Source organism: Streptopelia decaocto (assembly GCF_964273445.1).
Source record: "Streptopelia decaocto genome assembly, chromosome: 14".
Classification (NCBI taxonomy): Eukaryota; Metazoa; Chordata; class Aves; order Columbiformes; family Columbidae; genus Streptopelia; species Streptopelia decaocto.
The window spans coordinates 8,657,828-8,672,670 of record NC_138669.1 but is presented as its reverse complement, the minus strand read 5'-3'; the positions used below and the strand labels follow the sequence as shown (position 1 = coordinate 8,672,670).

The following is a 14,843-nucleotide window of genomic DNA, read 5'->3' as shown; positions in this document are numbered from 1 at the left end:
AACTGGTGCGGTGTGGAACAGTTCCAAGCCAGGCTGCAGCAGCCTCTGTAGATAAATTTGTCTGTATGCAAGCAGCAATTATCAAATTTATGTGATTTTTCTATTATATCACAATTGTGAATTATTTAAGTTGTCCACGAGAGGGGGAATTGAATAAAACACAACAAAAGAACTAAAGCTAAACATTCAGGACAGTGCATCGGAAATACACCACCTCAGATTTTCACGTTAATAATTAAGTGTATCCTTGCTGAAATTCTTGTATAGTCGTCCTCCAAATTCTGTGGTACATGTCACACCTTCTTCCAAAAATCACTGCAGTTAATGGCATTTGAGCGATGGGGCTGCCCTCGAGGAGGGTGTTTTATTAAACCCTCACTAGACAAAACTAAAATACTTTAAAGATCTCTTCAGAAACTTTCCCTGCTTAAAAAACAAATAAACCAAACCCCACCATCCATTGATTTTTGTCCAAGACCCCTAAGACAACAATGAGATTTCAAGATTTGTAACATTAATTACTTCCAAAGCACTGACAACACAATATAAAAAACCCAAAGTGCATATTTAGGAAACAGCATCCCCTCGGGTAGACTAATCTTTTACTGTACCAAGAAAAATAAATCCAAGAAGAGAAAAGATTTAGAGAGAAAAATACATTAGCAAATACAGATAAATTTGTTTTTAATAAAGGAGTTAATTTTCTTTCAATCCTATATAAAACAATAGCAATTAAAAACTTCATTTTTGAAAGTAAAATATTTACATATGAACAAGTAACTGTGCAAAATTTACATGAAAAAAAAATGGAAAGACAGGATTTCCTAAAAGACAAAATAAAAGGGGTGTAACAGTTGTCAGGTGTTGATAAAAATACTGATCAGCATTCAGTTTACACGCAAGAGAGTTAAATTCTACCATGAGAGTTCACACAAAGAAAGCCAAAGTATTTACAGTCATAAAAGTACTATCAATAGACAATTTAATACAATAACCTCTGAAAATATAAAGAACCAATTAGTATATTTGTAATAAAAAAATAGGTACAAAGAAGGGACTTTGCTCTGGACATCTTTAAAGTAGGCCCACAGCTTGCATACAGTCTTTTAGCAAAATAATTATAGTTTACATAGCCATTTTTATGTTATGTGCCAAAAATTATGTACAATTACTGACAAAATACACCAACCATTTTTCAACACTTGATTCACACTGAGAAACAGTCTTTTGATGATTCCTCTCAACTTTGATTTTATTTAATCTAAGCTTTCACTTTAGCTAAAAAACACAGTGCAAGTAAAATATATTTATGCTGAAAAGGTTTCTCTTTTTTTCCTTTTTTTCCTTTTTTAACTTTACAGCTTTACAAACTATAGCAAATAAAATGCATTTTTACAGATGCTGCTAAAACATTCAGAAGTAACCCTCCTTTATGGGATTTCAGGGCCTCTAATAAGCAATAATGTGATTAAAATTGAGGTTATGTTTAAAATTAACTGTATATCCCTCTAGATTTTGAACATTTGGGGGAAAGATAAATATTCTTAAAAAATCAGTTTGCTTTGCTAACTGACTGTTTAAAAAAAAAAAAAAAGCTAAATGAAATGAGGTCATCTGCTGTAGACAATACGCCTATATAATTGATTTAGTTGAATAAAACTGAACTAAAATGTACAATTAATGTTGAAACTGCTACAGGGCTGACAAAGGGTAGCTAGTTATTTGCTAAACGATTCCATCAGTCTTTATATATGGCTTGTTTGGCAAGAAGGCCACTCAATCAAGAGATGAGTTAAAATTTAATTGTCCTTTTATGGTATCCACAGGCCTTGTAAGTATCCTCACTGTTACAGAAATGTATTTCTCTTATACCGAAGAGTTTATTTATAAACAGGAATATAAAACTGTTCCATGTAAAGAGGTGGTTGTTTTTTAAACAATATCCCATTTGCTTGTTACAAAAAGGCGTAATTTGCAAATATATAAAAAATGTCCTCAGGCGTCTCTCCGTCAAAAATACCTTGATCTTTTCCGTTTTACTTAAGGAATGCTTTATATAGCAATAATGAATGGCTTGTCTCTCGCTCATTTTCTAAACAAAATATGAGGTCCCTGAGGTTCACCCGCGTTATCCTTTGTCGCGTAAACTGTCTGGTTGTTCCGACTCCAGAGCCGCCCGGGACTGCTGCGCTCGAACCAGATCCCTGCAGATGAGAACAACAGATCAATCACAGCGTGCCAGGATCCCTGCCTATTCCAAAAGTTTTCAGAGAAAGCACGTGAGGTAAGAACCAAGCAACTATGTACAGGAAGCTATCAAACTATGCTACCAGATCAGCGATTTCTTTTTAATTCTTATTTATAAACAAATAGTCGAACAATCAGAAGTTTTTAGTGATGTTTAATGCAGACCAAAAAACCCCCAAACGCTGCTCTTATCTGGAGGATCGCGCTAACAACAGGTGATCCCAACAACCAGAACAAGAGACAGGATTCTTCACAACATCACACAGATCCCAAAGGCAGCCCTGGAGCTCTTGACAAACTGGGGAGCAATCCCACCCCCTGGATCATCAGGTCTTGAATAAGGTCATAGATCCCCCTTGATCTTCACGGCCCAGTGCCATGAGGTCTCCTTTTGGTGACAAGAGATGTCACCAAGCTCAGGATTAGATTAAGAAGTAGCTATATAGACAGAGTCAGACATCCTCTAATGATCTCTGAATTCTTCTCCGTTATCCACCAACACTTATTCCTCTGGCGCACACTGGTAGCTGTCTCCACAAACCAGCGAGATAAACAAGTAATATATTGTTATATCTGTCACTTAAAAAAAGGAAAAAAACCCAAAACATTTGATATCTTGAGAGACACCCACATCCTTCAGCTGTTTAGACACACAGTGACTGTTAAGTGAGTTATAACACAGGTCTCCTGGGGCTGACCCCAATGCATCTTCACTTGCAGAAAACACAGTTCTGATATGATATACATGATTAATGCTGCTCTTCTATGACAATTATGCTTTCCTTTACATAAGCAAGAAAACCTTGGAGTGCTTTAAAATAACCAGCCATCAGAATAGGCAGAAACACCACCCAGTAACAAGCTGCCTTGTCCAGTAATGACTGTGATTTGATCACATTCTCTGCATGTGCACCAGAAACACGTTTTTTTGGCAGCAGGAGGGGTCCGCGGGCTGCAGGGACCTGAGCAGCAGCACTAAGGCACAGTCGCCAGCAGATGGCACGCAGACACCAAAAACCAGCTTTCAACTCCAATTTTCAAGTCAGGAATCTTTTTGGCAGTTGCCCGTTGCCGATACCTTGCTCTTGGTACATTCGTGTAAATAATGAAGGTGTCCCGAGTGATTTGGAGCAGGTTATATTTCTGTGGCTTATCTATGGATTCTTTTTTTCCTCCAATTTCATTTACTAGAATAATGTTTTATTTTTTAACACAACTTCAATACTCAGTGACACCAGATCGTCCGAGCACGTTCCACCAGGGAATAAAGATTTATCTGCCTGAGAGTTTGGAGAATTTGAAAAGACTGTTCTAAATAAGAACACATGGCCTTGAGAAAAGCCCAGATTTAGGGTAGTGCACAAGGCCACTGAGGTTCACACCAATACGGTCCTCTCTACTTGTGAAAGTAGAATATTTATTATCAGTGCACATTATTAAGGAACTAATCTGAACACGTGGGTTAGTTGTACACTGGGTTGTGAGCGGGTATGTTTGCTTCACCACACGGCTACCAGTGAAGTCAGACTTTTGTTTCTCAAGGAAGTTACCCGTTAAACCAGCATCAAATCACTGAAATCCTGTAGTTAGAACGGTTTAAAGCTTGGGTTTTCAAAGGGATATTTTAAGGCACTTGCACAACTGAGGAGCCTCATTTTCATCAGCTTCAATGGAAACTAGAAGATGCAGAAGAGCACTGGATGCAAACTAAACTTTGTCAAATACATACATGTGACTACTAGTGGAAACAACAGAATGGTTGGAAGGGTTCTTAAATTATATTTTTTAACATATTCTTTAGTAGAAGCTCAAGCCTGATTTTATTATTTACACTATCCTATGGTAAATGCAAATGTAAAATTTCAGGTGTCTTCAAAGACACAGAACAATGCTAGTCCTGTAGGTGTGGAATAAGTTAAGAAGCTTTCGGTAACTCTCAATAAAATCACGTGGATACAGAACTCTAGAACTGACAGCAACCTGTTACGTTGAATTTTGAAATAAACCACTACAATTACTACTTAGAAGTGATTTTACATGTAATTAAAATTCAGCATTCCTAGACATCAAAAGCTTACATTTACAGATCTGTGTCTAAGTAATGCCAAACCTTATTTTCCACACTTGTAATATGTCTGAACTACAAACTGCACACAAATGGTGACAAGTGGAGCTCAATTTAAAAGTGTCAAGTGACACGGCAGCAAAAGCGCAGCTGTGAGTCTATCAGATCAAAAGCAGCTGGTTCTTAATTAAACAGACAAAAAGATTAGATTTCCAGGGAACCTGCAGTTAATTGGTTAACCAGCAAGTGATTAATCTAGGATAACTAAATTAGTCAGATTTAGATGAAATACAAACAAGTGTTTGCAGTAGATGTAAAATACATTCCATAACCTAAGTGACATTAACAGACTATTAACGTTGCACAGCCTGCGTAAGTGACGCCAGCGTTAACGCTGCATGAGTTACTCCAGCGTATTCCTCAGAGACAGCTTCATTTATATAGACATCTATCTTTGACAAAGTGCCACATTCTGCAATTTTTATAATTTCAAACCACATTTATAAACCTTTAATACAGCAATTTATTAACTTACATTTTAAAAGTCTTATCACTAACAGGTATTTTAGTAAATTTCAAAACTAAAAATTACTTTTAAAGATGCTCAAGAGGCTTGATTTTTTTTAATAAATAAATATAACATTTACTAGTATTCAGATTGTTCTCTAACATTTTATATCAAGCACATGTAAATCGTTGCTTCTAGCAATTCACTATAAAATAAGGTGAATTGTTTTGAAACAAGAGGCTTTTCTACAGTATAAATGCTTTAGCACTACAAATTTGTAATGCTCAGGGAGTCATAAGCATAATTAAACTATTACTATCCTGCCACTTGCTATCAGATCCAAAAGTCTGTAGGGAAGAATCTCCGAATTACAAAGACAGCTTTTGGCCCCATAAATGCCAAGTTTCAAGAAGATTTTGGTCGTCTTTAACACTAGAGAAATCCCACGTTGCACATGGGACGTGGGTTAGTGGTGGACCTGGCAGTGTTTGATGACTTTAAAGGCCTTTTCCAACCTAAACAACTCTAAGATTTTATAATCAGATGGAACTGGTCAAACTGATCTGCTGTAGAGATACTGAAACTAAGGCAAATCAACAGCTGAAATAAGAAATTAGGCAAGTTCCTATAACCTGAAGCTCCTGCTGTCCAATCTAGTAGTGATTCAGTTCTACCTCACTCCCCTCAGCAGCATTACTCTGCACTCTTAGATTGGCTGCAACCACAATCTCTTCCCAAAACTCTGGAAGTCCGAAAAAAAGACTTGAGAGAACAGTGATGGCTTTTTTGTCATTCCTCCAGTTCCATCTATCAGGGAATGACAACTCGAATTTTATTCCCTATGCCACTACACAGATGCTAAAAATTGATCCTGGCCTTGGAGCAAGAAAATCTGAGCCCAAAATACACTTCTGCCACTCAGAAAGCTGCCGCAAATTATGGAAAAGGTTTTTACAGAGGCTGACACAGCAAAAGCAAAGATCACAGTGACACTGTACCTCTGTCCCCGATCCAGATCCTGGTGAATCTACTTTCCTTTTCTTTCTGGGACCGATGGCAGCTAATGCAGTCAGGTTGGCATCCCTCTGTCTCATCTGCGCTAGCTCTTGTTGCTGCATCTGCATTGGCCAGAACAAATACAGTTCATTATTTTTCTTTCAATTTCCAAAATAAGAGTTCATACTAAAGTGAACACTTACCTCCTTTGCCTTCTGTTTCAACCTAAGCTGCTCTGGGTCTTCTTGTCGAGATCGAGACTATGTTGATAAAGGGTGAACATGGAAGAGTTGGAAAGAAATAAAGAAATAAATTCAGTTACAAAAGCAGTTAAAGATAAGTTTTACACAGCATATGAAAGTTTTTCTTAAACTTCTGCAGGAAGCAGAGAACACCCACCGCTCCTGGAGAGGGCAACAGGGGAAAATCTAACAGGAACCAACTGAAATTAAGGTGTTGGTTCATAACTTCTGTGCAAACATTGCACCACAAAAGTTGGATTTGGACATTGGCAACTTATACCGGATTAACAGACCCAACAGAAACCCTGGGTTGTTTTATTAATTACTTCTAGAGTGCTCCTGCCTAGTTTGTCTTATTCATCCTGTATTTGTATCACTGAGTAAAACAAGTCTAATGCTTACATCAACTGCTTCCTATTTAGTGTATTTCTGCAACTTATAAAAATCTTTCTGAACTCTACTTCTAATTTCCAAAATACCTGTAACCTCTCTATTCAATTTAAGAGTATCATCAAGCTATAAAATTCTCTTTTCCACAAAGCGAAGTGCAAAAACTAAGTTTCAAGACCCACTTTAATTTGGGAACACGCAATGAGCCTGGCAAAGAAGCCGTCTCACATGCTTTACCATGAAAAGCACAACAGACCTCTCGCTAAACAACGTATTCATCAAGCTCCATCTTTGAAGATTAGTCTTCCCCTTCATTGCAAGCACTTTAGAATTAAAAGAAACTCTGCAGTTTTGACGTCAAAAATGACACTTTGTAAATGTGTGTGAAATCCAAGCACTTGCCTTTGCTGCACGCATTAAAATTTCCCTTTCTTGTTCATCTTTACGCTGCTTTTCTATTTGATCAAGTTGTTCAAAGAACTTGAGCTGTGCCCGAACATCACTTGCTTGTTCATATCTTTCATCATCCTGAAAACACAAATATGTTTCCCATTACATTTCTTAAAAACAAAGCTATTAGCTTGTACTGTACTGTAGAAGAACATATACATTTAAAGCTCAAACGTTCACTTTGTCCTTTTCAAACAAATAGCAAGCGTATACTTACACCAGTCAAACTAGCTAGAATTCTTAAAAGCATTTTGTTCTATTCCGTGAATCATCAGATTTTGACTTCTAAACTAATATCATCACAGGTTTAGCATCACAAACATATTCCATGGAGCTGTGTGGTTTTTTTAAACGCTGTTTAGGCATTTGCCTATTAAGAACACACATCTGTCAGATAGAAGTCTCTTGAGAATTCAAAGCAGTGCTTTTGTCTGCCTGAGGTACAATCACTCAGACTCTAAACATTTGACATAAATAAAGGGGAGGGTACACTTCCTCTGCATTTGTTTTAAAAACATGTTGTATATGCAAGACGTGGAGTTCTAGTCATCTGTGTGCATTAATATCTTAATGTAAGATGAATCAGTCGAAGAGAATAAACAACCTAACTTCACAGAACGAAGAAGACCCGAAGTCACATGTTATTGCCAACACGACAGCCTGCTGTATTTGTGCAATTTTGCCATTTTATTTGTGCAATTAAATACAGTTACCTTGTAAGAAATGTTCTTTTGTTGAGCAGTCTCTGACAATTTTTCCACGAGGTTTTGTAGCCTTTGTTGCGTAGCATGCGATACGTAGCTAACTACATCAGGATGGATTTCTGTTATTCCATGTTTTTTACCTATGATCAGGACAGAAGTCAACTGTAAAAAATGATTTTACAATGCAGCTAAATATATGGCTGATCTCAGTCATGGGAATTTAAATGCTGTTTCCAAAATAAGGCTTTCAGGTATTTCTCAGACAAGCATTAAATGGGAAATGGTAAACATCCAAAAATTTACATCAGCTTAACAAAATCTAAAATCTCTTAAGAAGTGCTGTATGCTACAATATAACAAGCATTTTAAGAATGCTTTTTGTTCTACAATCTGTTCTAAACTAGCAAGTAAATACAATAAGTAAGAGCTTCTGGGTTTATTTTTTAAAAAACAAATGTCATTTTTGTTACACCTTATCAGTTTATACAGGTCTAGTAACTTTCATGTTAAATTGCCATCATTTTAGAAGGCAACTCTACAGGTTTGCTATCCCTTAACACTATTCTAATTGCATAAGCTCAATGATTGCCCACAAGCATCAGAATATACAGAAGTTAAAAACTCCAGCAACTTTAAACCATTCAAATCTATTTCTATGGAAAATGCCTTTGGCTAAACCCAAGACTGGTGAAATTTGTTTATTCAAGAAAAATCAACATACCTATTTCTAATATCCTTCTTTGTAAAGGTGCTGGGAAAAGGAACGTTTCATCTTTACAGGACCTGGTTAACGTGCCCACTAGCTCTGAGTTTGTTGCCAATATCCGAGCACTTTCTTCTGACAGGTTGACTCCAGCCATTGATGCAACATCATTAATGTCGTCATCATCCCTTAAGAAAGGAAAATTCATTATAACTATAACATTTAGTTCTTATCTGCAAACAATGCAACAATCCCCAGCTGCATATAATGAATTCCATAGTGAACCCGAATACTTAATTTCATTTTTTCATTTTATTTGCTCTTATTATATGATAAAACTGACATAATTTGATACCAAAGAGCACAAAAAGTATCTTGACAGTTTTGTACTTCCTAACTGTTTTCTCAAGATCCTTTCTTACACAACATTTTAACACCTTGAAACACAAGAGACCAGACACATCCCTACCACAAAACAAAAATAAACGGCACTTATCACTGCAAGACAGGCTGTACATCCAAATAACCTGAGCAGGAGTGAAAGAATGAATTCTGTTTGCTTGTCCAGGCAGGAATTGTTTGTGAGGTCTGATATTTACCCTCAGTGCCAGCTAAATGCTAAAACCAGTCTGGCACAACTGTGTCCATGGCTGTGTGTTAAAGTTTTTATTAATGCTCAAATCTGTCCACAGAAAATCCACCTCTAGTTCTTGCACACTGACTCAGCCTGATCCAGCACCGCTGGAGCACAGGGACAGTCTGCCCAGGAGCATGAGCACAAACAAGTGTACAGTTCCTCACCTAAAAGAGCCTCCCCCAGGTTCTTTCAGTTTATTCTTCTGAGCAGCAGCTACTTGTGTTGAAACGGTGGCAATAGCTTTGTTTCCAGGTAATACTGCTGGTTTTACCACAGGTACTGTAAGAAGAAAAACAAGATTTGTGCTCTGTCCAATTTCTGCGAGAATTCAGATTTACAAGCCTGTCACATGTAGTAACAGCAATGTGTCTGGTGCAAAGACTCAACCTTTATTAATATTTTCTGACAGCATTTCACCCATCTACAACAGGATCCTCCCACACAGTTCCAGCACCCAGTTTTTGACTGTAAATGCTGCCCTGACACACGTGTATCCCCAGCCAGCACGGCACTATGCAATGGAGATATTAGCAGCCCTATAACAGCCATCAGACAGCTACGGGGCACTTCAGAACTGACATTCAGAAACCAGACTTCAGTTAATTCTGTCAAATATAGCATAAACCAAGTATCTTGACCCCTTACCTGTCTGAAGTTGATTCAGTTGAATTTGAGGAGTAGTGAGCATGATACGACTGTGTGGTTGCCGCAACGCTACCATTGGTGTCTGTGTCAACGTCACCTGGGGAGGCCTTATCAATGCCCCTGCTTTCTGAGACTGTTGGATAACCTGCAAATAGTAAGAAAAAAGGAACTGTAAACAATCTGAGCAATAGCTAAGGCTAAGAATCAGGTGGGAGGAACAAACCCTAACAATTATCTCGTAAGTTGTGATCTTAACACATCTGTTCATTGATCCAGAATCAGCCCATCAAAGCATTTAAACATTTATTTAGATATACTGTACCCTACAAGAAAACTAAAATTCCACTTTCTGTAATATAAAAAAGAAATCACTAACCTATTTCTAATTAAAAAACTCAAACACCCATATCCAGTTAAAACTTTCTACATGTGGTTTCTACATTAAAGAGACAAACACAAACTGGATCTGCCTGAACAAGATCTGGAACTAAAAATAATAGAGACATGACGATAAAGATATGATAAAAATAATCCAGCTGGTTATACATATGCTGTTTTCATCTAGAACCACCATAAGCTACCACTGTGTAATTTTGTACTATTGGATTGTAAAACAATCTACCAACTCTGCCTATTTTGCTAGCTCCATTTCTCTACCTCTGCACGTTGTCTTTTGCTACTGTTTCATATAGTTAAGTTAAAGGCCAAATTGTTTTATTGTAAATCCAGTACTAACTAGTTGATGTTCAGTTTTTATTCCTTCTCTAGGGTCCTAACATCTTTCTGTAACACCTAGGTTGTGAAGGCAGTAAGACCAACATAATCACTAGCTTTTCTCTCAAGGTAAGTGAAAAACATCTGTGGATTGACAAGAGAGATCTCTCCTTTTCATTTTGTATGAACATTTCTGGACAGAGCAGGTCAGACAAATGCTGAAAGTTGAAGCATGTTGAAGTAGTAAGTAGCAAAAAAAACCCTAGTGATTCAATAATGTATATAATTAATACATATCCTATAAAAAGCTTACACAGATGGTGCTTTGCTATGAGAAGAATCAAAACAAGGTGCTGCACACTATACTGTTCTTATTTGGTTTATGTGCAGGCCTTAGAAAGTCCTTCTCCGCTTTTGGGGAAATCTCTTGCTAGACTTGTGAAGTAGAGAATGAAACATCCTCCAGAACCCTGCTCTCTCATGGATATGCAGCGACTGAGACAAATCCACCGATAATTCATGCTAAAATTGGTAATAATTTGTAATTTAACCAAGACTGGATTTTAAATTATACTTTTTTTTTTTTTTAGCAGTTAGTTTCTCTAAAGAGATCAAAGATCTCTGATTGAGCCAGACCACCAATTTCAGAAAAGTCACCGTGTTTTTAAGAAAACCCTGCGCAATAACAGGTGATGCACTTCAGCTGACGTACCAGCGGCGTCGACTGCCCTTGTTTACTAACACCAACTTGTGTGGGCTGAGTGAGGCTGATGACAGGTTGTTGGAGGGTACTCGTTACGGTCGCAGTCGCCTTCCCCGCTGTGCGCTGAACCGAGGAGCTCAGGAGCACGGCCGCAGACGGGATCGTTGCTATCGCCGCTTGCGTCGTCGTCGGCTGCTGCTGTTGACTTTGTTGAATGAAAGCTGCAGAGTCTGGTGTTAACTGTCTCAAGGCAGGTAAACTCCTCTGGAAAGAGGAAAGAATCTGCGTGAGTATTTTAATTCTAGATCACACATGTAAAACATTGTAAAAAGCAATGAACTTTGTTTCAGTCCATTGGATCAGTCTGTGCTCACCTGAGGAAACGCAATAGCGGCACAGCCAGAAATGCCACGCTACTTCACGTTTAAAGCTGGACAGAGTGATGGTACCTTTAGTTGTGCAAGTTTGGATATGATGGGTACCTGGGCTATGCAAACCCGTCTGGAACCCCTGTGTGTATTTAACAATCCAAGCCCACGCTGCCTTCCTCGATTCTGTTTCCTACATATATAGCAAGCTATGACATCTGATGGCTTAAAATCCATACTGAAACACCAGTGAAGATTTTAGAATAGCTCAGAGACCACAGTATTTTACCAAATTCTTACCTCGGTTGTTTTCTTACAGTAACAATTTTTTGTCCTCATGAACAGCTCAGGTTGAACAAGCATTTAAGAACCCAGAAATGTCACCACACACCTACAACTATAACCCTTAATCATACATTAGTCAAGCAGAGTTATACTCTTAGCATACAGCGATGTTGTATTTTCTCAGATTTTCAGATGAGAAATATTTAGGAATAAACACTACTTTGAGATGGGTCCAATAGCTATAAAATTTATGACAAACAGGATTTATTATCAAGAGGTGACAAATTGCCTGTTTATCCATACAAACAGGTACACAGCACAGGCAGAAGAGTATGAGTTTGTCCAGAGGGTACAGTTTTCTGTATCATTCAACCTCTTGTTTTCTTTCCAAGACTAAAAAGAGGATAATATATCAATTCACAGGTTTGGTGCTATGGAAAGAAACTGCTCACAAGTCATAGAAAGAAAACTTTACAGATTCTCAAAAGAGCTACGATGTGACACTATGGTAGAAATTACATTATTGACTGTGCCAACGGATCATATTAACAAACTCTTGGAACCAAGAGGCAGAAATATTTTTAAGGGAGCAAAGTCTTACCAGGTACCATTTAAAATTTCCATTTACACTATTTCAGAATTCCATCTATACTGAAAAAAAGATGTGCTTGTGTTCATTGCTGCTGATACACGATCACAGAAATATATACGGACTAGTGAACATGAGTTACCTTCAGGAAAGGCACAAGGTAAGGTTGAGGTGAAGAATTCAGTTCTCTGTACAGCCTACTGGTAAAGTCTTCTGCTTCAATTTTTCCATCCTTCAAAACAGAAATTTCAAATGAGCAAACTTGTAGAAATTTACTGACACATATTCAACACGAAAAAAAAATTTAAGACTTAAACATTTATTGAAAATAAGTGGTTTTATCATCCATCACTATTTTCAGTTATCAATATCTTTGACTAAAGCTGTGCCCATCATATGCTCAAAAGAGATATCTCTCACAAAACTAAACGTGCATCCCTCATACGAAGATACACACTGCATTTTGGCCTTGTAACAACCTCTGGCTAGCATGTGATAACATCTGGAACACACAGCTCTCCCTTAATGTAAAGGTTGCTAACAACTAGGCTAAGCAATACTAGTGTTCATTCTATAAATATTAAGTATGTCAAGCTTTCACATTAGCTTCAGATAATATTACTTTTTTTTGTAAAAACTTGGGATTTCCTGACACTCAGCTGTAGTGTCTTCCCTCAAGTACATAACTCATCTTTTTTATTCACTGCTTCATCAATTAAAAAGTGTAGAATTAAAAGTTAATTCAGAAGAAGCTAAGTTTCTATTTGATTTATCTCAAATTTTATAATCTCCCTCCTCTCCAAAAAGACCCTTTGGTTTTGAGTCTAAATTTGCCCAGATACTGTTTCTTACAACTTCTAATGAACTTGTCTTACCAGCAGGTTCTGTACCAATTCTTTCACGTTTGCCGCAGTCTCCGAAGACTGTTTTCCAGATGATGCCAGTTTTATTAATGTGGATAGAAAGTTTTTGCATTTCTTCACATTTTCCATAGTTTCCTGTTATGAGAGGAGGATAGGTAGAAGGGAAACAGTCAGAGAAGGGAAGATAAACTCTTTTTAACACATGATCTGATCACATACTGTGAGAAATAAAGTCTTTCTTTCATTCACCACCGCAGAATATTATTTATAGATTCATGTCCTTCACCACTTAAGACATAATCAGACTGAAATTATTATTTTGCCTCACATTTACATGTGCATTGTACATTTTTGTTGCCAAAATTTAATAAATGTTTAATGAAGTTAGGAAACACCAGGCAGTTTAAAAACAGCACATTGTGCATGGGCAAATATGCACTTTAGCAGGACAACAAATAGGAAAGTTCCTCCATCCCCGTGCATGGCACAGTGCACAGATATATATGTACACGCACACATGTATATGTGAATGAACAAAACCAGATTTTAAATGCGCTCAGTATCTTACTGTGGCAGCGGTGGAGGTCGCCGTTGTTCCTTGCACTGTCCTCTGAGGAGTTCCAGTTTGTACGGCTGTTGCTGTCCCCAATGTAGTAGTTTGTGCAGTACCACCCAGAACAATCTGAGGCTGCAGAGAACATGAACATAACGTTATTTTACTCAGAATGTACCAAAGCCCGTTTTCCTGAACCATCAAACAGAAACTGAGCCACAGGACAGCACCTTTCACAGCTACTGTAACATAAAAAGCAGTTACTCAGCTGTTGCAGTGGAAAGGAGGATCCACCAGATGGCACAAAACACTGCACATTCAGAACTGAAATCCTCAAAGTTGATTAAGAATTGCACGATTTTTGGTGGGAAAATAATACCATAAACATACCCTCATACACGGTGGTTTCAAAACACAACTAAAACAGGTACTAAATTCCTGTGAATGCAATAGCCTTTTTTGCCTGTTCCCCTAAATGCCACTTTGCAAAGGGAGGAATTTCTAAAAAGGCACAACGGACACAAAAGCTCAGGTCTTATCCAGGTCCTTTTGATGAACAATGGGACGAAACATGTTTTTTTTTGTTTTGTAGACAAGTTGGTAAATCAAAGTATGAATATCACCTTTAAAGAATCAACATTGTAAACAAGAACTTTTCACATACCCAGTTAATTCATGGACTTTCAACACATTCTAATTCCTAATGTCAAGCCAACTAGAGGGACCGTAATTGTTACCAAGCTAAGGCTAGCTAGAATTTTAACAAATCGTTTGTAAACTTGCTCTTTATATAAAGTCACACAAGAAAAGAGGCTCCGGTGTTGCCCAAGCTAACTTGCATTAGTATTTTGGGAGACAGAAAAGGAGACAAGGATTTAATTTGTCTCAATTTTAACAGGATAAATGAAGTCCATGGTATGTTCATTACAGAAAAAATACGCAGATGGAATAATTTTTTTTTGTCTGGTGTAACAGTGGTGCAAATTAAGGAGACTCACTTAGGTAAATTAACTCTTAGATCTGGAAAGATCCCTGGCACAGACAAAGGCTCTCTGAGGGGAAAAAGGTTAACTGGATGCACAGCAAAACCTGCATGTTTTAAATTAAAACTCTCTAATCCTGTCTACTCAAAGGCTGAAGAAAGCACAATGAAATAGATTAGGCAACAGCAATCATATTGT

The 14,843-nt window shown here is 37.5% G+C and overlaps 1 protein-coding gene across 2 annotated transcripts in view; it reads right to left on the bottom strand.

Moving 5' to 3' along the window:
- Positions 1 to 667: 667 nt before the first annotated feature.
- TAF4 (TATA-box binding protein associated factor 4) overlaps positions 668 to 14,843 on the bottom strand; it is a 35,876-nt gene continuing 21,700 nt past the window's right edge. Inside the window, exons 5-16 of one of the 2 annotated variants that reach the window (XM_082065240.1) lie at positions 13,678 to 13,797; positions 13,122 to 13,244; positions 12,389 to 12,478; positions 11,014 to 11,268; positions 9,588 to 9,732; positions 9,107 to 9,221; positions 8,324 to 8,493; positions 7,612 to 7,742; positions 6,851 to 6,976; positions 6,020 to 6,076; positions 5,819 to 5,938; positions 668 to 2,204 (exon numbers count right to left, since the gene is read on the bottom strand). In XM_082065240.1, coding sequence (XP_081921366.1) covers positions 2,037 to 2,204; positions 5,819 to 5,938; positions 6,020 to 6,076; positions 6,851 to 6,976; positions 7,612 to 7,742; positions 8,324 to 8,493; positions 9,107 to 9,221; positions 9,588 to 9,732; positions 11,014 to 11,268; positions 12,389 to 12,478; positions 13,122 to 13,244; positions 13,678 to 13,797 — 1,620 coding nt within the window. In that variant the 3' untranslated portion in view covers positions 668 to 2,036. Of the gene's footprint in view, positions 2,205 to 5,818; positions 5,939 to 6,019; positions 6,077 to 6,850; positions 6,977 to 7,611; positions 7,743 to 8,320; positions 8,494 to 9,106; positions 9,222 to 9,587; positions 9,733 to 11,013; positions 11,269 to 12,388; positions 12,479 to 13,121; positions 13,245 to 13,677; positions 13,798 to 14,843 lie in introns of those variants that run through there. The other variant, XR_014185383.1, reaches the window with a different exon arrangement.